This window comes from Eulemur rufifrons, chromosome 19 (genome assembly GCF_041146395.1).
Source record: "Eulemur rufifrons isolate Redbay chromosome 19, OSU_ERuf_1, whole genome shotgun sequence".
In the NCBI taxonomy this organism is placed as follows: domain Eukaryota; kingdom Metazoa; phylum Chordata; class Mammalia; order Primates; family Lemuridae; genus Eulemur; species Eulemur rufifrons.
In genome coordinates, this window is record NC_091001.1 from 79,170,749 (window position 1) to 79,196,066 (window position 25,318).

General features: G+C 36.1%; 1 protein-coding gene across 5 annotated transcripts in view; it reads right to left on the reverse strand.

The window, feature by feature from the left end:
- Nucleotides 1–25,318, reverse strand: part of MSH2 (mutS homolog 2) — a 62,075-nt gene that overhangs the window by 3,908 nt on the left and 32,849 nt on the right. For 4 of the 5 annotated variants that reach the window (XM_069495091.1, XM_069495090.1, XM_069495093.1 and 1 more), the window contains 7 exons: nt 18,901–19,010; nt 11,089–11,212; nt 7,571–7,721; nt 5,928–6,025; nt 3,615–3,860; nt 2,318–2,522; nt 876–1,123 (listed from right to left, as the gene is read on the reverse strand). In XM_069495091.1, the coding sequence (XP_069351192.1) occupies nt 876–1,123; nt 2,318–2,522; nt 3,615–3,860; nt 5,928–6,025; nt 7,571–7,721; nt 11,089–11,212; nt 18,901–19,010 (1,182 nt within the window). Of the gene's footprint in view, nt 1–875; nt 1,124–2,317; nt 2,523–2,997; nt 3,861–5,927; nt 6,026–7,570; nt 7,722–11,088; nt 11,213–18,900; nt 19,011–25,318 lie in introns of those variants that run through there. The other variant, XM_069495095.1, reaches the window with a different exon arrangement.

Below are 25,318 nucleotides of genomic sequence, written 5' to 3' on the forward strand. Positions count from 1 at the left end.
AATATGTTAATCTCACCAATTCAGTAATTTGGGTGGCAGACCCACAAATGATAAACTTTTCTGAAAGGATGAAATACCAACAGGTTAAGTCGTTCCCCATGCAATAACTACTAACAATTTTAGGATTTCTGGAACCCCTAGCTTAAAATGAACTTGTTTCTATAACATACCCTTATACACATAAAATAATTACAATAATGATTTTATTAAACATTAACAGGTAGAGCCTTCGAACTTCAAAGCACATTGATTCTAACCAGTATCTAATTTGACAAGAAAACGTAATTCCATGGGAGGTAGTAGAAAATTCCTCCGTGGTGATGTTTAAGAGTATTGCCTATTCTTTCTGTGATTGCTTTAGAATGAGTAGTCCTACATGAGAGACACAGAAATATAGATAATGGGCCAGGCGAGGTGGCTCACGCCTGGAATCCTAGCACTCTGGGAGGCTGAGGCGGGAGGATCCCTCGAGGTCAGGAGTTCGAGACCAGCCTGAGCAAGAGCAAGACCCTGTCTCTATTAAAAAATAGAAAGAAATGATTTGGACAGCTAAAAATATATATAGAAAAAATTAGTCAGGCATGGCGGCGCATGCCTGTAGTCCCAGCTACTCGGGAGGCTGAGGCAGGAGGATTGCTTGAGCCCAGGAGTTTGAGGTTGCTGTGAGCTAGGCTGATGCCACGGCACTCTAGCCTGGGCAACACAGTGAGACTCTGTCTCAAAAAAAAAAAAAAAGAAAGAAAAGAAAAAGAAAAAGAAATATAGATAATGTACCATGTTCCTGCCTCCAGACTGTAAATTAAGAGATGTGTCCTATAAAAAGTTTCCCATTGTCATATTCTGAAATGTATAGTATACCAATGATATATACTCACCTTTCTTCACCTGATAAAGCATAGTTAAGGTCTCTTCAGTGGTTAATGCTGTGACATGTAGATTATTAACAGTTGGTATCTGATTGGCCAAGGCAGTAAGTTCATGAAAATGGGTTGCAAACATGCAGAAAGCACCAATCTTTGTTGCAATGTAATCCGATATAGCCCATGCTAACCCGAATCCATCGTAGGTAGAAGTTCCTCTTCCCAATTCATCTATGATTATTAATGAATCTTTGGTTGCAGACCTAAGCACATAATTACATGAAAATTTTCCATGATATTAAATGTGGAAGTGCAAATAACAAAATTAAGACAATATGTTGGGAAAGATATGCCACAAACATAACAGATTATCTTACTATATAAACAAAGTCAATAAAAACCACTTGTACTTCGACAGAAAAAAATAGGCATGAACATAAATAATGGATAGAAGGGAAAACAAATGGTGAATAACACTAGTAGACTAGTAGTAATCAAAGAAATTCCAAATAAAGAAGCTATTGTTCATTTCCTCCCAATCAAATAAGCTAAGATTTAAAAAAAATAAAACCAAATGAAGATAGGATGAGAGTATGATGACAAGGACAATCATATACTCTGCTGGTGGTTATGTAAATTGTGTGCCTGCCATAGCCCTACCAATACCAGATATTACCATTTCTTTTCTCAGTTTTAACCAAATGTAAGGAAGGAAACTTGTTTTTAATTAGAGAATTTGATAGTCTTCCATGTGCTCACTGGTTGTTTCTTTTTCTATGAATTGCCACCTGACATCTTTTGCTTGTTTCTTTAATCTTACAAGCTGTAAATATAACCTGTTGCTTAATTTCTATACAGAACACTCGTACTGCTTTTATAATTCCTCATAAACAATGGAAGCTCTCAAAAGTTAAATCAACACATAATTTACTAACGACCTACTACATACAAAGTACTTTAGAAGATACCAAGAAATGGAAGGCATAGTCCCTGTCTTCAAGGAAGCTCCTAAAAACTGAAATAAGACAAAACATTTCAGTAAACTCTAAAATAAAGAATTAATAAGTTACAGGCAGGTCAAAGAGCAGGAGTTCAAAGAAAAATCATCAGAGAACTAGAATTCTTGTCATTAGGGACTTAAAGATTGGACAGAATGGTAAAGGGTAAGAAGGACCATTCCAGGTCGTGTAAACAATGCAAGCAAAAGCATGGTAGTGGAGGAGATTTATAAGGGGGGCTACTACTGGATACCTTAAAGAAACAACTTTAAAAATGAGAGTTTTCTACAACTATCACCAATTACCCGTTTAAGATAATATAAAGTGCATGAAGTTCACAGGAAAATGATTAACCTTAGATAATTGTTCTCAAATGTCTTATAGATAAATCTGCAAATGTGCTTCTCACAGGACACAGACATATATTTCCATTTTCAGAGGACTGTGACATGTACCTACCTAAGGATAGAAGCAGTTTCCAACATTTCAGCCATGAATGTAGAGACTCCTTTCAATTGACTGTCACCAGCCCCTACCCGGGCCAGGATGCAGTCCACAATTGACACTTCTGCTGACTCGCATGGTACAAAACACCCAATTTGGGCCATGAGTACTATCACCCCAGTTTGGCGAATGTATGTTGATTTGCCTCCCATATTGGGGCCTATAAAACAAATTATATCAAAAAGCAAGATTTTTAATTTCATTCTGCTACTAATAAATGGATTGTTAGTCCTAAACTGTACATTGATGATGTTTCACCCAGGTCACACTGATATGGCACACCAGAAGCAAAACCACAGGCTGCCCAAAATGTGAACAAAATTACTGCCCTTAAAAGTAATTCTATTATTATGTCTTCAGACAAATCAACACTGGGCCTTTCATCAAGAGGAACAATGAAAAATATATTTTACCTGTAATTTGACTATGGCCTAGAAAGACCACACACACATTTTCCCATGGTTCACAGAGCTGCCTACAGGATAACTTAATGACTTCCAGAAAAGCAGTATAAGCCAAATTGATTATCTCAACACCATTACTCATTAGTAAATGGGGTTACTAGTGAATGGATCAGTATGGTCAAATTCTTCAAATCACTTAAACCCCACACTAAAGCCCTAAGACATGACCCTTTTCTTTTGGCAAATGTGCAATTTATTTGTTAGTGTTAGATTATACAAACAACTTGAAAACCCATTTGGGGAAACAAAATATAATCACTGACTTTCCCAAACATTTGCCCAAAGACTTCTACTTCTTTTTGTTTTTTAGAATCTGGTTAAAATCTCTCAAAACACCTCAGCTGACACATGCTACATTAATCTATATGCAAGGCTATTTTTTTTTTGAGTTTCACATAAATATAATGCCATGTCTTAAAATAATTCCTACTCTAAGCTGAGGTCCTCCAGTAGCCAATACTGCCTGACTTTCAATGACTGCACTATTGAAATGACTGGCTCAAAGGAAAGCTTTGTGGGTAAAGGGATGTTCATTTTTAAACACTCTGAACTCCTGGAACAGAAGTTTCTGTGATTACAATATTTTCTCATAAGCTTATAATCCCACCTTCCAAATCTTCCCTCTAATCCAAATGTGAATATATTACTAACTGCTATGAATAACATGTTCTTTTTCTAATGTCAAGGACTGGGATTTTCTTGGTCAATTTTAAATATACTTCTACTCCCACATAAAAAAAAGGAAAATGTTACTCCCCCCACAAAAATCCATCAACTAAGTTCTTTACCAGTAATGATGTGGAACATCTGCTTATCTTTTTCAAAATATACATCATTAGGAATAAATGCAACTTCATCTTGAACTTCAACACAAGCATGTCTGGATGCTTTCAATATAATTCTTCCTTGTCCTTTCTCCAAAATGACTGGTCGTACATACGGAACAGGTGCTCCATTTGATGCATGAGCAAAGCTGACAACAGCATCTAGTTGTGCTAACACATCATTGAGTGTTTGCATTGGTTCTACATACCCTGAATAAAAATAAAAACAGAAAATGTACACAGGAATATTGAATAATATAGATGTAAGTTATAAGAATAGAGTTAATTCTGCCATTCAGGAATTCAAAACCCACTTCCTAATTTATACATTTTTTTAAAATTAACAAAAGTTAGCTGTAACAAAACTTGAAAGGAATACCTAAAACTCAACATGGGGTTAAAATGTGTTGCTACATCCTTCCCTACTGTGAACAGACTTCAAAATTAGAAGTCTTCCTTTACCAATAAAATATAAAACTATACAGCTGGTTATAAAGACATGAGGTAGAGCTTTAAAAAAGAAAAAACAAGGAGTAGTTTTCATAATATATTGATTAAGGGAAGAGAAGCAGAGTGCAGTAATATCCAAGGAATATACTCAATTATTAAGACACGCCCTTTTCCTACATTTTAAGAATCTGACACAATGTGGTATATATAACACCATGGAGTACTGTTCAGCCATAAAAAAAAAAAAAATGAATTAATGTCTTTTGCAACAATCTGGATGGAACTGGAGACCATTATCCTAAGTGAAGTATCTCAAGAATAGAAAAACAAACACCCTACGTACTCTCTAATAATTTGAAACTAATCAATGAACACACATGGACACAGAAATAAAAGTCATTGGAAATCAAGAAGGGGTGAGTCGGATGAGAGGAGGGGTAAAAATCCACCCAACAGGTACAATGAACACGATTTGGGTGATAAGCACACTTATAACCCTGACTTAGGCATTTAAAAGCTATCCATGTAACAAAAACCTTTGTACCCCCCCATAATATTTTGAAATTAAAAAAAAAATTTTTTTAAATAATCTGAAACCAGAATGGCATCTCAAAATCATAAGAAACATGCAAGCACCAGGTAGCAAGCTGTAATGTGACCAGGAAGGCCTGTGCATGTACAAACTGACTGTAAGACTGCTTATTGAGCTTTATTTTTTTCATCAGTATCATATGCAGAGGATTTTGGCATAAATTTAGATCTCTAATTGTAACTTAAAATATTTTCAAGATTTTACTGTGCTTGAGTATTAAAACTTAAAAGCTATTGCATGCATTAAAAATTTGCTGCCTGACACCTGAGTGACAAAATACAGGAAGATAAGCACAATTGCAATTGCATATGGTTGTCTTGTCTAAGTCCTGTCCATTCGTTTTTTTGCTTTCATGACATTGACATTTTTTAAAAGTTCAGGACTTAAAAAGAATGTCCCACAATCTAAATTTATTGAATTTTTCCCTCTTGCTTATAATCAGTTTAAATATTTTTGTCAAGAACACTACGTAAGTGATATTGTTTCCTTCCCTCTATAATATACCAGGAAATACATAATGTCATTTGTCCCATGATTAGTGATGCTAATAACTTTGATTACTTGGTTATGGTATATTTAGTGTATTTTTGAAAGGCACAATAAAGGTTACAGTCAACATATGCACTATGATAGGCAAAGCCTGCCAACTTAACACGTCACCACCTACCTTGTGCTAAACATACATTCATTTCATTCTAAGGGCAATAATATAGTGCCAGTTTGTACAGTGCCTTTATTTACAAGAAAATCATCTCAAACAATGCCTCTAGAATGAACTCTAAAAATCTACAAAACAGTGCATAGAATTCAAAAGGGCTTGCCTCATGTTTAATTTATATTTTCTTTTCAGTAGCATTTATTTCCATAATCTAGAGCATGAATCCGTATATATTCCAAGACATTAGTGTCTTGTAGCCCCCCTTGGTGTTTCCTTTCCTTGTTACAACTATAGTAAGTTTTAAGCTTTTTTGCACATTTTTTGCTTTTTAGGGTATTCCCATTCCTTGGCCTACACTATCTTGCCTTTTTATGTCCAAGAGTAATTTCCAGTTACATTTCCTACCATAAGACAGCAGGCCTTATTTTATACAGAGCCTAAGATATTAAACAGTCACAGTATGTGATGGCTTTAAAAAACAAAAACCATAAAACACTCTTCAAATATCCTGATAATTTTTTTACCAAAAACCAGGTCACATTCAGAACATTTAATGTATTGGTTCTATTAAATTTACCTGAAGAAATATTGACAATTTCTTTAACAATGGCATCCTGGGCTTCTTCATACTCGATTTTATTTTTGGTATATTCTTCATTCAAGGAAGTCAATTTACTGCAAGTCAAGATAATGGCGTTATTAAAAATATTAAAACATCTACTAGAAGTAATGTGTCCTACATAAAACATATCCAGAGTATCTATCTTATGAAACACTGAAACAATAAAATGATAATATAAGTAGAAAATGGGCAACTCATCAGGGGTAAATGTGGCTGGAATTCAGTTTATTAATGTTCTTTAATGTTGTTTGGAATGAAACATTGGCATAATTCTTGCTATAACAATTACTCCCTTGAGCAAAATTCTGATCTGTGCCCTTTTATAAAATATTAAAATGCAATACTAATTTAGAATGGAGGCCATCACCCCTTTTAAAACACACACACACACACACACACACACACACACAGTATTTCTCATTACTGTAACGTAACTATCTTTTGATATTGAAAGTTTTCGAAATAAGGAAAATGTTTTAAAAACTAAATATTATTGAGCAATTTGAAGAGAAAATGAATTACAGTTTGAAATATAAAAATATTGAAGGCAGATGAGAATAAAGTGAGGAAAAAATATTCACTGGCATCAAAGAAGAGAATGAAATTAGGAACAAAAAGATGGGACATACAGAAAGGAAAGAGGGAGAAGTAATTATTAGAAGTGGGAGGAAATCAGTTCACCAAGGCAAAAATTGTGAACTTGAAATTAGTCAATGGCATAGTAGACATGGATAGCTCAAGAACAGGGCAAGCAGCAGCACAAAAAGAATACTATGGAAGAATACTAGAATACTAGAAAGAATTCTTTCTACACGCAAGTAGAAAGAATTCTTTCTACACGCAAGTAGAAAGAATTAAAGCAAAGCAAGAGGCAAAGACATAAATGTGAGACCACTGTGTGAAGGGATGAGCTGCAAGACATAAAAGCAGAGGTGAAGGTCACAATCTATGAGTGAATTTTTCACTTTTGGAACCATGAGGCCATTCGGCACAGTCTCTTTTATATATACACATGGGTGTTTTGAAGATGATTAGAAACCCCAAAAGTTGTTTTATCTAAGCTAAAATATGTACATTTCTTGAACCAGGAAGAGATACAGTGTGCTGGAAAACAACACAACTAGATTTGACAACAAAACATCTAGGTTTAAGCATTCACCAATATTAGCCGTCTAACGCACAGGAATTGAAGTCTCAGCTTCTCCATCTGTAAAATGAGAGAAATATACCTGTCCTATTTACTTCAGAAAGTTGTTATGAGGAACAAACTAAACAGACTGTATTCTTTACTTGGGTCGCCGACCAACTAGAATAATGTCTGCATGTAATAGACACTCAAAATACTTGCTAAATAAATGGATGAAAGAGGATCATATATATAAAAGCTGCCTGTAAAGTTCTGGGAATATTCAGGAGGGGTTTGAGTAGGGAAGGTCACAGGTTCTAGAACCGTACAGAAAGAGAAAGGATAAATGCCTTCCGCCTTCCCATATTAATGAACAATGAATAAGGTAAAACTTCCCTATCATAAAACATTCACATTACATCAGAGAAGTATTATAACCGAAGGCTTAAAAATACAACATAGACTTGCAAACCTGTTGGTAAATTTAACACCATTCTTCTGGATATCTACTGTACTAAAGTTTTTATTGTTACGAAGAACTTTTTCTTCCTTACAGGTTACACGAAAGTAATATCCAAACTGTGCACTGGAATCCAGTTTAATCTGTTTGCCAGGCTCCAAGCCTTCATAATCAGGAAAAAAAGAAAAAGTATGCCATAAATACCTACAGCCATTTTACAGTGTAACTCTTTAAAAGTATTAAATCTAGATAGTAGAAAACATACTTTTATGACATGACGCTATACTGCCAAAATGATTAGTATTATCTAACTGGAAAAGATTCAAACACTATTTCACTTGAAAACTACATGAATTAAGGATAGCTATAAAATCCTTAAACTCCCTTTGGAATGTCAGCTTCTTATGTGGAAGCTGCTTTCTGGGTAAACCCATGCAAGGCTACAGAGCACTGAGCAATACATACCATCCCAGATATTGTGGGCACATGAGGATGGGCTACAACACGGCCCACCCTCAAGGAGTTATGCATGAAGATTCTTTTCGTAAACAAACCACTTCCTTGACATTAATAACATAGTGTATACTTAAAGTGACCAAATACAATTTCCAAACAAAAACTTGAGACTCAGACAATGAAACTCTAGGAAAATTAATATATATATTTTCTGTTAAGTATCAGACACGTCACAAAGCAAACAATCTGATTCATCAGTTAGACTTTTATATAACTAAGATTTTTGAGTTTTTATAAATATGTCCTCTCTTCACAATTTCATTCATCAATGTGATCTTCAGACCACAAATCAGAAGAGAGAGATAGTATCTACAAATTTATTTGCTGAAACATGGCTATCAAATATTAGTAGCAGCAAACACTTAAAGATAGATCTTGGCCCAGCGTGGTGGCTCATGCCTGTAATCCTAGCACTCTTGGAGTCTGAGGTGGAGGATCATTTGAGCTTAGGAGTTCAAGACCAGCCTGAACAAGAGTGAGATCCTGTCTCTACAAAAAATAGAAAAAATTAGCCAAGTGTGTGCCTATAGTTCCACCTACTTGGGAGGCTGAGGCAGGATGGCTTGAGCCCAGGAGTTTGAGGTTGCAGTGAACTATGATGGCACCACTGCACTCTAGCCAGGGCGACAGAGCAAGACTCTGTCTCTAACATAACATAAAACAGAACATAACATGACATGACATGATATAACATAACATACACTAACATAAAATAATGACAGATCTCACTTGACCAGTGAAGAAAGGGACAGTTGTGACCCATGCAGAAAATAAAATAAGACTAATCTGAACAACAGGATCTCTTAAAACATTCAGAGGGAAAGGGTAGTTCCACAATGAAAGACTAATCAATCAGTGATCAAAGTTTCAAAACAAAGGACCATTTCTTTTCTTCTTCTTTCTTCTTCCTCCCCCTCCCACCCTTTTTTTGGAACAGGGTCTTGCTATGTTTCTCAGGCTGGTCTTGAATTTCTGGCTCAAGCAATCCCCTCACCTTTGCCTCCCAAAGTGCTGGGATTATGTACCTGGCCAAAGGACCATTTTCACCAGTATAGGATGCAGTTTGCTGCTTGTATATGTGTTTTAGCATAATATTAACAATAGCAACATTGTCAAATGTGAAAGACAATAGTATTCATGGAATACTATATTTATTTAACTTAGGATACCATGAAAATCACAACTCTAAAATGAAGCTCATATCCTCAAAGTGTAAAGGTATTTCTGATGACATGTAGGTCTAAGAAACCAAGCACTGAATCCAACCTATTAATTTTACAAACGAATATGCTGAAAACCAGAAACTTGTAAAAAGCTTCACAAAGTTTCTAAATTAAAACTAGAACTCATGTTTCCCAATTCCCAGCCTAATGCTTTTCACAGTGTTTCTTCCCAATTTGAGTGTTCTTTATGTTGCTTTCAACATAATTCTTTTATAAAACAAACCTATTTAATTCTAAAATGAAATTAAATTTAATTTAAACTGTAAAAATAGATGTTTGCCATTAATTTTCTCATTAGCATTCAATAAAATAGACCAAGAATAGGCAATAATTAATGTATACGATGACATATTCTCAATAGAATTCTTTCTTTAGTGGAAAAATTTCTAGCCAATCAAATTAACATATGGTGAAAAGACAGAAATATGTTAGTACTTTTAAATCATTAAGAAAATATACAGGCCGGGCGCGGTGGCTCACGCCTGTAATCCTAGCACTCTGGGAGGCCGAGGCAGGTGGATCGCTCAAGGTCAGGAGTTCGAGACCAGCCTGAGCAAGAGCGAGACCCTGTCTCTACTAAAAATAGAAAAAAATTATATGGACAACTAAAAAATATATAGAGAGAAAAATTAGCCGGGCATAGTGGCGCATGCCTGTAGTCCCACCTACTCGGGAGGCTGAGGCAGGAGGATCGCTTGAGCCCAGGAGTTTGAGGTTGCTGTGAGCTAGGCTGACGCCACGGCACTCACTCTAGCCTGGGCAACAAAGTGAGACTCTGTCTCAAAAAAAAAAAAAAGAAAATATACAGTAACTTAGCTATGAAATGAGGAAGGTGGACTTCAATAGCTTTAAGGCAAAGGTTCTTAATCTAGGATCTAGTCCATATTTGGATTCTCCATGAAAACTACAGACTAATTTTTTGTATTAATATATGTAGGTATGGGCATATTTCTGGGAAGAGGATCCATAACTTTAATCAGATTATCTAGAAGATTAAATATTACTGCTCCAAGGGGTTTTCTAGTTCCAACATTCTAGGATTCATTTATTCATTCAACAAACGTTTTTTAAAAAGGGTTAAAGAAAAAGTTGTTTATGGCCGGGCGCGGTGGCTCACGCCTGTAATCCTAGCACTCTGGGAGGCCGAGGAGGGTGGATCGTTTGAGCTCAGGAGTTCGAGACCAGCCTGAGCAAGAGCGAGACCCCATCTCTACTAAAAATAGAAAGAAATTATATGGACAGCTAAAAATATATATAGAAAAAATTAGCCGGGCATGGTGGTGCATGCCTGTAGTCCCAGCTACTCGGGAGGCTGAGACAGGAGGATTGCTTGAGCCCAGGAGTTTGAGGTTGCTGTGAGCTAGGCTGACGCCATGGCACTCACTCTAGCCTGGGCAACAAAGTGAGACTCTGTCTCAAAAAAAAAAAAAATCTGAAAAAAAAAAAAAAGAAAGAAAAAGTTGTTTAGAAATCTAGAATAAAAGTGTGAACCCTTGGGGAATTAATAACCTAGTATGGAAGACAGACATTTTAAAAAATGTTGGTATTAATGAAGTGGTTAGAACGCCTCAAACGAATCAATGAACTATTCCTAGGAGATCAGGCTTACAGCAGAGATGGTATTTAAAATAGGTCTTATTTAAATGATATCATGCAAGGGCCTACTGGGTAATTTCTGTTTGGCAAGAATGTGTCATCTTTGGGATGGGAAATTAGTAAAATATTTCTGGCACCAGTGTGGACGTTGTGTAGACAAAAGAATTATTCCAATTTCCAATGACCCATTCTTACCAAGATCTCTGGCGGCACTTATTAATGTCGACTGCATCTTCTTTTCCAAACCATTCATTATTTCTCTTAATTCACTCAGATTAGGATCAAATGAAGGTTTAACAAGGAATTCATGGTTTTCCACCTACAAACAGAAGAGTAGCTAAACTGTATAAATGACAGGTAAAGATATAAATCATGAAGCAAATATTTTCTTCTACTTATTTAAATTTCATTAATGTTTTAAGTCAAATAGTTTGCTATCAGTTAAGTTACACAGTCACAACTATTAAGTTTCTATTCATTAAGAGATGTAAAGTTCTGACATTAGGACCTTAGAGCTCAAAACATTATTATTAAAGAAAGTTCAATGTTCAAAACCTGTAATAGAATGTGTGGTTTTGCCCAAACCAAGGATCCATCTTAGGAATCTAAAAGTTAGCTCAAAAAAAAAAACAAAAAAAAAAACAAAAAAAAAAAAACCAAAAAACTATAGAATTTTATTTCTTCAAACTGAAAATTCATCAAAATCTCGTGATTTAAAAGCATACTTTTTAAGTAACCTGTTTACTAAATTCTTACCAGTAATAAACAGCAAGAAACCATAATGAAAAACAGATCTCATTTACAATAGCAAAAATATACATATTCAGAAACAAAGTCTTGATAAAATAGGGCCTTTATAAAGATGACTACCTATTTAGAAGATTTAAAAGAATTGATAAGGGAAGAGGCAAAATATGAAAACAGAAAATTAAATCAAACAAATTAAGAGCTATTCATTCCTAGTGACTGTTCAGTAGAAATCTTTTCTGAAACAAAACAATAAAAATTTAAACAAAATTATGAAAGAACATTTTTAATAAAATAAAATCTGTCCTTATTAGGCATTAAAAACCATTAGACAATTATATAGAAAAACTTAATATAAGAGAATCAATTTTCTAAAACAAGATGATAAAATAGAATTGCAATAAATGAGGTTGAGACAATTGCTCGCAGGGAGGCCAAGGCAGGAGGATTGCTTGAGGCCAGAAGTTCGAGAACAACCTGGGCAACACAGTGAGATCTGTCTTTACCAAAAAAAAAGAAAAAAAAATGTTCCTAATTACTATGCATTTAGAGTACACCTTTATATACCAACAGTGAACTACAAAAGGAATAAAGAAAATTACAGAAAGCTAGCAAAAAAAGAGAATAAAATATTTATCAAATAATCTTCTCAATTTAAAACCAAAAGATTTAATATAAAATATTAAAATTTAAATTATTAAATGTGATTTTTAAAAGATGAAAGATTTGTAAAAATGGCTTCATAAAATGTAAAAATATGAAGTGAAGCTTAATAATTTTCTTTTATAAAGGCACTGTTTGCATATATATGAAAATCAAGGCCATTAAATGGGCAAGTATAAGCACCTACAACTCACAGATGAGAAAATAAGTAGTAAACTAATTCATGGGAAAATGCTATAATAATAAAAGATATGAATAGTTAAACAACCTTCAGATTATTCTACAGCCTTTTTTTTTATTTTTAAGAAAAAGAAACCACCACCAAATATTAGCGAGGCCACAGTGAAATTAGTATACTCATTCATTTATGTGATAATCTAAATTGGTATAACCTTTGAAAACGAAGAAAGCAATAGGCAATGAGACTCAGAGATATTTGTTAGAGTCTGACATAACAACTCTACTCCTAGGAATTCAATCTAAGGAAATAATACAAGAAAAGCACAATAACACACAGTTGAATAACATCTCTGCAGATTTATTTTTTACAGCATAACTTAAAAATAATAAAACATCACAATACTTGCACAGTGGTATGTCCATAGAATAGAATATGCTGCAGTAATTTGAACAGATAATGAAGATTATCTAGAAATAAGGACCAAGACTTATGATAATTCAGGGAAAAAAATAATGCTACAATCAATGGTGCATTGAAACAATGCTATAGAACAGAACCTGACTCTTCCAATGAATCTGAGAGAGGTGAGCAGAGCAAGGCCAAGTTCCTATCCTCACCCCATATACCTTCCAGAACTCTATTAAGTCAAAAAAAAAAAAAAAAAATCAACACAAAACACAAAAAACCGATGAGAATTCTCACTAATACTAATAATCCCAAATATAGAGAGAAGAAAGTTGAATTTTCTTACATTCTCCATCTTCAGATAGGGGAATACTGTTTTGAAAGGGCTACTGGGGAGACCCAACACAGACAGGGAAAAGTGAGTAAGTAGGCTCTAACTTACTAAAGTAAATATTCTAAGGGCCACACAACAAATTAGGCATCTTCAGCAATATGTCACTTCCCCCAAACAATCTAGGATAATAAATACACCATCCAACTAGGTATTCTTACCTAGCACTGAGGTAGTCCAACAAACACAACATCTGACCTCTACTGTATCTCCTAACCTAGCTTCTTTTCCAACAGCATCCCCTACCTGGGCACCAGAAACACACAGCCATTGCATAAGGCTACACAAAAGGAGGTATAAATATGGAAGATATTAGCTATCTTTAAATAATATTTTTTTAAAAGTTCCCCTACCTTAAAAATACTAGATAAAATATTATAAGCCATATTTCCAAATAAACATATAGCTGGAGTTACAGAAACTAGAGCTCTGAGTCCCTGCAAAGTGGAGAGTCCCCAGCATAAAGCCAGGTGGACCATTTCTAAAACCCACCTCAGATAAATGATAAATGGCAATAATAGGGAAACCTATCTCTATCAGCTTGGGTCCCTAGGGAAGGGAACGTAGGGGCAGAATCTCTCCCCCGACAGTTTGTGACTGAAAACCTGCCTTCACAGGGGCTTAGATTTCAAATGCCTTCTATTTGTGTTGGCAGTCAAAGACGCTGCTGGTTGTTGACTGTTTCTATTATACGCTCCCTTCTACAGTGATAGAACTGATAATTTTTAGCAGGGCACGTAACTACTCAGAACAAAGAATATACTTTCCAGCTTCCATTGCAGGTAGGTATGTGTATATGAATAAATTCTGGCCAATAGAAATGAAGTGTACCATTTCCAGAATGTATCTTCCTCTTCCCCTTTTGTCCTTTGATTAGAAAAAAGCAAAATTCCACTAAGCAAAACCCCTCCTCATGAACAAGCCCCTATGTAACTGCTCAACTGCTGCCGCTCTTGCTTCTGTGTAAACTGCTTGCAGCAATTTTATCTGCCATGGTAAGATAAGACAGGAAGAAATTCCACAGAAACTCTATACCAGGAACTGGGGTCGCTCGAGACCCTGCCCCATTAACGTTAAGCACATTTTAACTGTACCCTACAACCTTCCTAAAACAAAATGTATGAAAGATCACTACACACTCTGTTCGGGGCTCAGAATTTGGTGGCGAGCCCCCTCTGAGCCCGGCGTAAATAAACCTGGTTCTCTCCACCCTTTTTGTGCCATTCAGTTTGTTCTCGGTCAGCTCTGCTGTAACCCTTTCCCAATCGCTGGAATGAAATAAGGTGGCAAGTCATCCTGGGCTTTGAAGATGAAGGCAGCATGCAGAGGTACTAGAGCAACAAGGGAGGAGCCAGGTCCTAGATAACAGTGGAGCTGCCTGCGAGGCCAGCCCTGTGCTGTTATGCCCAGACTGTTATGATGAAAATCAAACCTCTATTCTTGTTTAAGCCACTGTCATTTATTGTTGGTTTCTTTTTTAGCAGCTAAATCTTCACCCTAATAAATCTGGAAAGCTCCAGGCTGAGAAACGAACCTAAAAGTATTCCTAGGCTACTTACACTGTGGGGTGTCTGGCAAAAGCAAATTTTATCCGAGGGAGGATGTGTGATTTGTCTGTATGATTTGCACAGAACCCAGCTAAACAAGAATTCACAATCTAAACATATAAAACAGGCAAGAAAACAAGCCACCAAGAGTAAAAACAAAAGAAAAGGACTCAACAGAAACAAGGAACAGAGATTAAAACCCAAGAGATTTCAGATATGGAATGTTAAGTATATTTCAGTATATTTAAAACTTTTAAAGAACCATAAAGGAGAATGGAACATGTGAGCAAAAAACAAAATACCACTAAAAAAAAAAAAAAAACCCCAAACAGACTAGGCAGAGTTTTAAAAGGGCCAAATAACTTTTGTAAATGAAAAACATAATCTTTGGGGGAAAAAAAAAAAAAAAAACCCTGATGAATTGGTCTAGTAACATACTAGAGCTAAAGAGATGCCCAATGAATCAGAGCATCTGAAGTAATCACAAAGAGAGCAGCACAGAGACACATGGCAGAAAAAGTCTAACATATGTCCAATCATAGCATAGTTTTAGGAAACAAGAAAGGAACATAATATTCAAAGAGATGATGACTGGTAATTTTCCAGAATTGATCAAAGACATGAATTCTGTAATTGAGAAAATACAATAAACCCAAATATGAAAAATAAAAAGAAATCTACCTTTGGACGCAGAGAAGTAAAAGGAATTGCTATTTGGCACCAAGACTTTAAAACATCAATAATAATGCAAGCCAAAGGACAGCACGATACAATCTTATAGTTACTAAGGAAAAATAACTGTCAACCTAGAATTGTACACCTAGATACAGTGTCCTTCAAGAACAAGGGTAACAAAGAGACCTTCAATAAAGGAACTTCTAAAAAAATAACCAAAAAGAAGGACTGAATAGCAAAGAAACTGTAAGCATATGGACAAATGTAAACTTAACATTGACTTTGCACAACGTAAATCTGAGGCCTGAAAAAGACAGAACTAGAATACTAAATAATAATGAAGAAATATAATCTGATTTACTGTATCCTAAGGTCCTAGTATTTGGGGAGATTAAGTGAGAAGATTATTATAGGAATTAGACTTTGATGTGTTAAGTATAAACATTTTTTTTTAAATGAGGATGAGGAGGGGTTGGGTAAATTCACACCTAATGGGTATCATGCACACTATCAGGGTGATGGGCACACTTACAACATTGACTCAAACTGTAAAAAAAGCAGTACATGCAACCAAAACGTTTATACTCCTGTAATATTCTGAAATAAAAAAACCGTGTATAACTTCCAAAGCAGTGTGTGTGAGAGACAGGATTGGGGAGGGGCAGAGGGAGAGGGCAAAATGGAATCTTAAAAACCGAATCAATATAAAAGTAAGATAGGACAGGCAAGAGGAATCAGAAAGAGGAATAACAAAACAGTTTGGCAGAAATCAATCCAAAGATATTAGTAATCAAAATAAACAAAATGGACTAAAAAAATCAAATTAAAAATAAATAAAATCCCAGTTATAACCCTTTTTACCTAAACCATAAAGACTCAAAAAGGATAGAAAAATTCATATATCATATAAAAAACTTAAAAAAAAAAAAGACTCTAACATAGCTCTCTTACAATGAGACAACATAAAATACAAGGCAAGGCCGGGCGCAGTGGCTCACGCCTGTAATCCTAGCACTCTGGGAGGCCAACGCAGGAGGATTGCTCGAGGTCAGGAGTTCGAAACCAGCCTGAGCAAGAGCGAGACCCCATCTCTACTAAAAATAGAAAGAAATGATCTGGACAGCTAAAAATATATATAGAAAAACATTAGCCAGGCATGGTGGCACAGGCCTATAGTCCCAGCTACTCGGGAGGCTGAGGCAGGAGGATCGCTTGAGCCCAGGAGTTTGAGGTTGCTGTGAGCTGGGCTGATGTCATGGCACTCTAGCCCGGGAAACAGAGTGAGACTCTGTCTCAAAAAAAAAAAAAAAAAAAGGAATAAACGTGGACGCAAATGGCAAAATCAACTGCAGCATTTCAGCAGAGTTTTGCCTGGGCTGGGTTCCTTCAAGGGTATATAGCTGTGGTGACAATGAAACGTTCAATACTTGCTGTCCCACCCCCTATTAGGCTTTATTATAGTCATAGTTTTTTGTCAATCATCAGGAACACCTTTACATATTTTCATTTAAAGGAATGTTAACAAATACCCAACTCTGCTCCATCCATCATAAGCAAGGCCACATCCTCAGAGAGGCCTGTGCAAAACATGTTCAGCATCCAGATGTCTTGGAACCAGTATTTCTGCCTCCTGTTGACCTAAAAAGTTCTATATCTAAGAAGCACTTAAAATCATTTCAATAGGCCGGGCGCGGTGGCTCACGCCTGTAATCCTAGCACTCTGGGAGGCCGAGGCGGGTGGATCCCTGGAGGTCAGGAGTTCGAGACCAGCCTGAGCAAGAGCGAGACCCCGTCTCTACTAAAAATAGAAAGAAATTATATGGACAACTAAAATATATATATACAAAAAATTAGCCGGGCATGGTGGCGCATGCCTGTAGTCCCAGCTACTCGGGAGGCTGAGGCAGTAGGATCACTTAAGCCCAGGAGTTTGAGGTTGCTGTGAGCTAGGCTGACGCCACGGCACTCACTCTAGCCCGGGCAACAGAGTGAGACTCTGTCTCAAAAAAAAAAAAAAAGAAAGAAATTATATGGACAGCTAAAAATATATATAGAAAAAATTAGCCGGGCATGGTGGCGCATGCCTGTAGTCCCAGCTACTCGGGAGGCTGAGACAGGAGGATCGCTTGAGCTCAGGAGTTTGAGGTTGCTGTGAGCTAGGCTGACGCCACGGCACTCACTCTAGCCTGGGCAACAGAGTGAGACTCTGTCTCAAAAAAAAAAAAAAAAAAAAAAAAATCATTTCAATAACAGCAATATCATGGAAGAAAAAGCCAAAATGCAAGTTTTCCTAAACAACAGATAATGATATTAATACAAGTTTTTTGGTTGTTTAATCTGCAAGTAAATGGAAAAGACTGCCCCATCAATGACATAAAATATACTATACATACACTTATGTACTTTTAAAATACAGCACAGAGCAAATGAGATTTAACTTCTTTAAGTCTTAGTTAATGACCTAGTAAAAACAAATCAACATCACATAGGGCAAATATTAATTCACACTCACAGGTATTGAGAAGAATGCAAAGAATCTAACAATTAGTAAACTATGCTGTTACCTTAATATGAATAATACAAACACATATTCCCTGCATAATCATTTTAACAAAATTCAGAAAAATTTCAAAATATTAAAGTCACAATTTAAAAACACTATATTAAATGGCCTCATTATATTAAACTTGTTCATATAAATAAATTTTTAACAGATACAAAATAAAACTTTACCATTTCATAAATTCTGCTTTTGAATTCATTTTCATATAAGTGTATTTTCAATTATTTCAGGAACTATTCCCACTTTATGTACAAATTACCACTCAAAATTGTTAAAGACTTGAGGATATGGGTCATTTAAATTAAACCCTAAATGTTCTCAATTAACAAGAAATTTGGAAGTAAACAGTATTTAGTTAAACAAGGTTAACTTTTTAGTTATATTTGACAACTATTGAGAAGATATACACATATTCTAACCTTCTCTCCCAAACAACTTCTCTACACAGGAAATAAACAAAAGAGTTTTCTCACGTCCTATATTTACCACGACCTTCTCTTCCCTATCCTAGTGACTATAATTTTCCTTCTCTCTTGGAAATGAAACAAAACCTAATTGCATATGTGAAATTGTTTATTATGAGATTTTCTTTAACCAGGCCAGTTATGCCCAGTATTCATTTCTTCTGTTAATCTTTATTTGCATCCATTGAAGCAATTGGTTTTTTTTTTTAAAAATTCTTTTCCTATCTCAATCTTACATCCACTGTCTACAAAAGTGCCACACACAAAAGTGCCACAAGTAGTTACTAAAAAGAGAAATCTGCAAACTTTTCTAATGTGTCTTTGCTTTTCAAAAATATTCTGTTGCTTGAATTCAAAAGTATATTGCATACCTGGTCCATATCTAAGGTTGTTTCTATCATTTCCTGAAACTTGGAGAAATCAGAACGAAGATCAATAAGAGGAGTCACAAAAATTGCCAACAATAATGTCTGGTGTTTTCCTAAAAGAAAGCAGTAAGAAAAATAAAAGTTCTCATTTTTAAAAATACAGGACTACTGATTATACAAATTTGACTGACATAACGAGCATCATTTGATTCAAATGGTACAAATAATACAGCACATCTCCAAAGTTACCATTTACTCAGGTGTCTTAATTCAAATGTGTCTAATAATCTATTTTATAGAAAGGAAGGTGATCTAACACTCAGAGCTTCCTACTAACAATACACTGCCTCCCCTGCTTGTCTGTAATCTCCTTGACAACTGAGTACTAGAGATGCAGAAACCTGACATTAATTACAACTAAATGAATTTTACTTCTTGTTGATTTAATAACCCAAAGTCAAAGCCATTAAATAAGACCTCTAGCTTTTCCTAATTTCCATTAATAACAGAGTGTTCAAATTACCAGAGGTTAAATCAAGCCAAGTTTTTACACAATGGAACTTGGCTTGATGCTATTTAAGAGTATATGCTGGGGAATTATGTAAGAAGGAATAAGTAAAGCAACAGAATAAATAGCGTGAAAAAGCAGGAGTAGAGAGACCTTGGGTGCCAATCCCAGCTCTGCTATCTACTGGCTCTGTTATTTGGAGCATGTTACTCTGAGCTCCCTTTTCCTTTTTGTACAATGGAATAATAACAGTAGCTACCTAGGAGATGAATAAATGAGATAATTATATACAACACTTAGTATAGTCCTTGACACTTAACAGAAGTTCAACAGTTACTCTATTACTATTGGTATAATGCAAGTACTTTTTTTCCTGCTATCCAATAAATTCCCCTAGAATTCTGCAAGCAATCTCTAGCACACTGAATTTCACTTCAAAGCAATAGTTCCCAAACTTTGCCATTTTAGTAGCTAGTGAGAATGATGAAAAGCTACTATGAAGTCAGCAAAATTGTTTTAAGAATTCATATTTTATTAATCACAACAGCATCTAAACATATTTAGAAAATAGTACATATGTGTGAAATATCATTTAGAAAGACTATAAACAACACTTTGCCCACATAATGTCTGTTGTGCTACAATGCCTGGTTCTTTATTTCAAGTCCGCTTATGTGGTATTGGTAAATAAAGGAATTATGGCAGTAAAATACAGAGGTGGTGTTGGTTCATGAATTTTTTTTTCCAGCCTATTAACGTTTTGAAGGGATCAAAGGCAAGCTCTGATACAAGAGTAAGTCTCAGCAATGAAGACTTCTGGGTAGTCAGCTTAATGGTCACTATACTTTTCACTACTTTAAGATACGTGGGAAGGCTGAGGAGTGACCCTTGCCAGTCTGTAAAAAAAAATTGACTAAATTCTATACTCTGCTTTTAGATTTTTAATTTTGATGAAACTGACCTCCATTAGAAGCAAACGCCCCTCAGTGACCTATATCTCAAAGGAGGAAACAAGAGCTCCTGACTGTAAGGCTGGGAAGAGTTGCCTGAAGCTGGTGCTGGATGCAAATGCAATGGAGGCCACTGATTTTATCAAAGTTTGTTAATGCTTTTGTTAGTAATGGTTTTAAAATTTTCATGTAAAGTCTGCACCAACCCTATTTTTTCCATAAGCTCTGTTAATTTTCTAGCACGACTTTAAAGAAGGCTTTCCAAGGATACATACATAGTATTATTACAGAAATACCTATATAAACTTCAGAACCTATGTCACTCTCAACATCTCTAGCCTCTCAAACACACAGGCCCACTTTCCTGCAGCTCTTCTCAGAGTCTACAAACCCCCTCCGAGCTCACCTGCTCCCTTATCCTGCAAACTTTCACTAGCATCTTGAATTCCTTCGCCTACTTGTACTGAACCTCAATTGCCAATTTCCAATAGGGTTTTGAAAAACTACATTCTGTACTAGTTATCACAGCCTAGAATGCCCTACACAAGCTATCCTGGGGTCTTAACCCAATGATCCCTTGAATTCAGAGTAGTACATAAACATGGAAAAGTAAATTCCATCTTTATTTTCTCTAACCTCTAACCGAAAGTTAGCATTTCCCTCCATCATTAACGTAGACAATAAACTACAGTAATATTAATATTACCAGTACCTGGGTCTTTGTTACCAAACAAAATATCAGCTATATTTTATATCATAGTTTCTGGAAATATTCTGAAGTATCATTTAAGCTCATTCTTACTTCAAAATTAAAGTAGATCTTCTGCCAGATGTTTTTAAATGCATTAATGAAAAGGACATATATCTATATCAACAATTTGTGTTATATTTTGATAAGCATATTTCAATAGAAACTGGTTTTCTTTGTAACTCTATGTGTTTTATTTTATGCATTTGAAAACACTATGTGAAGAAGGGATTCATGGGCTTCATTAGAAGCCAAAAGAGCCCATGGCACAAAAAGGTTTAAAATGTCAGACAAGCCTTGCCTCTCTGGCCTCAACTCCTACCAACCTTGCCCTAGTTCTCTACCTCTACACTTGACCACTCTAGCTTTCCTTCACTCCTTCAACAAGTCAAGCCCATGCCAGCCTTAGGTACCTGCACTAGCAGACCCAACTAACTTCCCAGCCCTCACCACCAAGATATGAACAGCTGGCTCCTTCTCATGGTTCAAGTCTCACCTTAAACAGAAATTCCTTAAAGAAGCCTTCTTTTTTAGGGTCTCCAGATCTACTGCCTCCTTGGCCCCTGCCAAATCACTGTATCACATCAATGTTTTCTTTATTGTACTTATTACTATTTGAAATTCTTGCTCATTTATTTCCTTATTATATGTGTCCCTCTACCCTTCCACTATCACAGAACCTCCACAAAACAGGAACCTTATCTGTCATATCTACCCTTGTAAGTCCTAGAACAATGTTTGGCACAAAGTAGGCAATTGATATCTATTTGTCTTCAAGAAATGACTTTTAAAGGCAAGATCCAAAGATTCACCTTTGACATAAAATAGAAAATATCAACATACATAGGAGTATTGTTTATTGGTTTAGTTTTATACATTGCTTCAGTTTCATACAATTTATTATGTGATTATTTCAGTTTTTATATATACAGTATCTATGTGGTATGCACTAAGTCACAATGAAAATATTTTTCTTGGCCGGGTGTGGTGGCTCATGCATGTAATCCCAGCATTTTGGGAGGCTGAGATGGGAGGATCACTTGAGGCCAGGAGTTCAAGACTAGCCTGGGCAACATAGTGAGACCTCATCTCTACAAAAAATAAGAAAAATCAGCCAGGTGTGGTGGAGCACACCTGTGGTCCTAGCCACTTTGGAGCCTGAGGCAAGTGGATCACTTGAGCCCACTACACTCTACTCCAGCCATGGTAACAGACCAAAGCCTGTCTCTATCTAAAAAAAAAAAAAAAAGAAGAAAAACAGCTTTTATCACTCAATGCAAAGTTACTCTCTATACTGTTGCTGCCACCTACTGGTCTCTCAATTCACTTTATTTTCAGTTTTTTTCAGGAATGACGTTAAGATAACATTAAGCTTAGAGTTAATCAAAAACCAAAAAAAAAAAGGCGTGGTGGCTCACACCTGTAATCCCAGCACTCCGGGAGGCCGAGGCCGGCGGATCGCTTGAGGTCAGTCACAGCAAGAGCGAGATCGTATCTCTACTAAATATAGAAAGAAATTAGAAGGACAACTAAAAATAGAAAAAAAATAACCAGGCATGGTGGCCCATGCCTGCAGTCCCAGCTATTCAGGAGGCTGAGGCAGGAGGATTGCTTGAGCCCAGGAGTTTGAGGTTGCTGTGAGCTGGGCTGATGCCATGACACTCTAGCCCAGGCAACAGAGCAAGATTCTGTCTCAAAAAAAAACAAAAAACCCCCACAAGATGGCAACAGAGCATACTCAATTTCTACCAATATATTTAAAAAATTGGGCAGGCATAGGGGCTCATGCCTGTAATCTTAGCACTTTGGGAGCTCCAGGTGGGAAGATCACTTGAGGCCAGAGTTCTAGACCAGCCTGAGCAATAGCAAGATCCCATCTCTACAAAAAAATTTAAATATCATCCGGGTGTAGTGGTTCATGCCTGTAATCCCAGCTACTCAGGAGGCTGAGGCAGAAGGATTGCTTAAACTTAGGAGTTTGAGATTGCAGTGAACTATGATGATGCCACTGCACTCTAGCACGGACATCAGAGTGAGATCCTGTTTGTTAATAAATAAATAAACTGTTAATAGTCAGAATTTTATTTTTAAAGATAGTGCATTTGGTCTATTTTCTTCACAAATTAGTCCCACTTTTGATTTTCTCCTTGAAATAAATATGCTACGGAGCTACACTGAACTCTGCAAAACGCCATTCTGTTGTCGTTGGAAAAAAATTCAAGAGATCCTTCAGGTTCCCAATGACCAAGGTACAACCAGAGTCTCAAACATTTTGTATAATAGAAAGAAACACAGCTCTTAGCACTCCACAAAACCTGGAACAACAGTCTTCCCCCTCTAATACCGTCCAGGCCATGTGATTTCAAATATCTTAACTGGACAACAGTTGCCAAACCTATAATGTGAAGCATTTGATTTCGATAATGTTATGATCTCTCACAGGTCTATAACTTAAGTGTAACACCATAAAATTATGAAATTATTGACTTGTTGCAAAACTCCCATCAAGTATTTCAGACCATGCATACACAGGGAGGTTGAGGAAGGGAGCCAAATCAGCCCCATCCCCAATTCCTAACTTCCATAATTACGCCAGAGAGTGAGAAAGATCACCCACGGAATATGTGTACAGAGCAGTACTTCTTACCTTTGGGGGGCAGTGGGGGAAAGAGTGTTAAACTATGCTTTTGAGTATCTGATGAAAGTTACAGATCCTTTCTCTGGAAAATATGCATATATACAAAATTTTGCATAAAATTTCAGGAAGACTCCAAAAACTCATTCAAGAATTCCAGCTTTAAAGTTCCTTGTATTAAGTGAGAAGGGAGCCAAAAACAGAACTTGAACAGGTGAGGGAAACCCTTAAGAGAAAGGCAAAAAAAAAAAAAAAAAAAAAAAAAAAAAGGATAAAGAGGAATAACCATAGAACAAAATGAAAACCAGGAACACAAAAATGTTTAACAAAATCCTAGAGAGGAGAGTTTCGGGAAGATCAAGATTGTCAAATTCTTTTTTTTTTTTTTTTTTTTTTTTTTTTTGAGACAGAGTCTCACTCTGTTGCCAGGGCTAGAGTGTTGTGGTGTCAGCCTAGCTCATAACAACCTCAAACTCCTGGGCTCAAGTGACCCTCCAGCCTCGGCCTCCCAGAGTGCTAGGATTACAGGCGTGAGCCACCTCGCCTGGCGTAATATTGTCAAATTAATCAGTGATGCCTCACTAGGAAGAGAGGGGCTACACTACATTCACTAAATTTAGCAAAAAACAGGTCACCTAGCAAATGTTATTTCAATTCTGTGGTCAGGGCTGGAAACCAGACGAGTGAATGAACGATGGGAAATGTAGGCTTTTAGAAACTTGGCTGGGAATGGAAAGAGGGATAGATAGATATAAATGGTACTAACTAAAGACCTAGGGACAACATTGCCTTTTTTTTTTTTTTTAATAGGATAGATGTGAGCATTTTAAAATACTTGGTGGTAAAGAGCCAATAGAGAGATTAAAGGAAAGTGGGAAATAAAGAATAAAAACAAGGGGGTAGGAACATGGGGAAAGGAAATTAAGGGAGTTCCAAACTCAAGGCAAGTACTTTCTGAGGAAAATAAAAGGATATTTATTTACTATATGAGAGAAGAGATGTATGAGGAGAAAAGGATCAAAATGGCTGATGTAAATGGTGAGATTCAATTATTTAAAGAGCCTATCTCCATAATTATACTCTGATCCCATTCCTAATACTGGTGCATCGCTTTGTGTTTCCAGCTGGTCCTACTGGACAAGACCAGAGGATATGGAAGCAGAAAAGCATAGCAATGGAAGATATTCATTTATGGGCTGGGAAATTGAGGCATAAGGAGGGTAAATGGCTACCTAAGCCACACTAAAGTAGCGTGAGAACATTTTCTCTATTTCTGCTTTGGTGGAAATAAATGCCAGAGTTCTAAGTCTTATCAGTCTAATGAAGAGCTTTGGCTACAAGGGGAACACTTTTTATAACACAGGTACTTTGAGAAGGTAAGCACTTAGCTACCTTTTACACTAGATAAACAAGAGAAAAGATTACCACAAATTTTAAATCTATACTTATTTTGTAACTTGTCATCACACAGTTGAGTTTAAGTCTGTCTACAAAAGCAGAACAGTATTTTCCCATAATATTGAAAAGTATATTTTAATAGTTTCAAGAGATGAAGATTTTTAAGTGACATTTAAAATGCT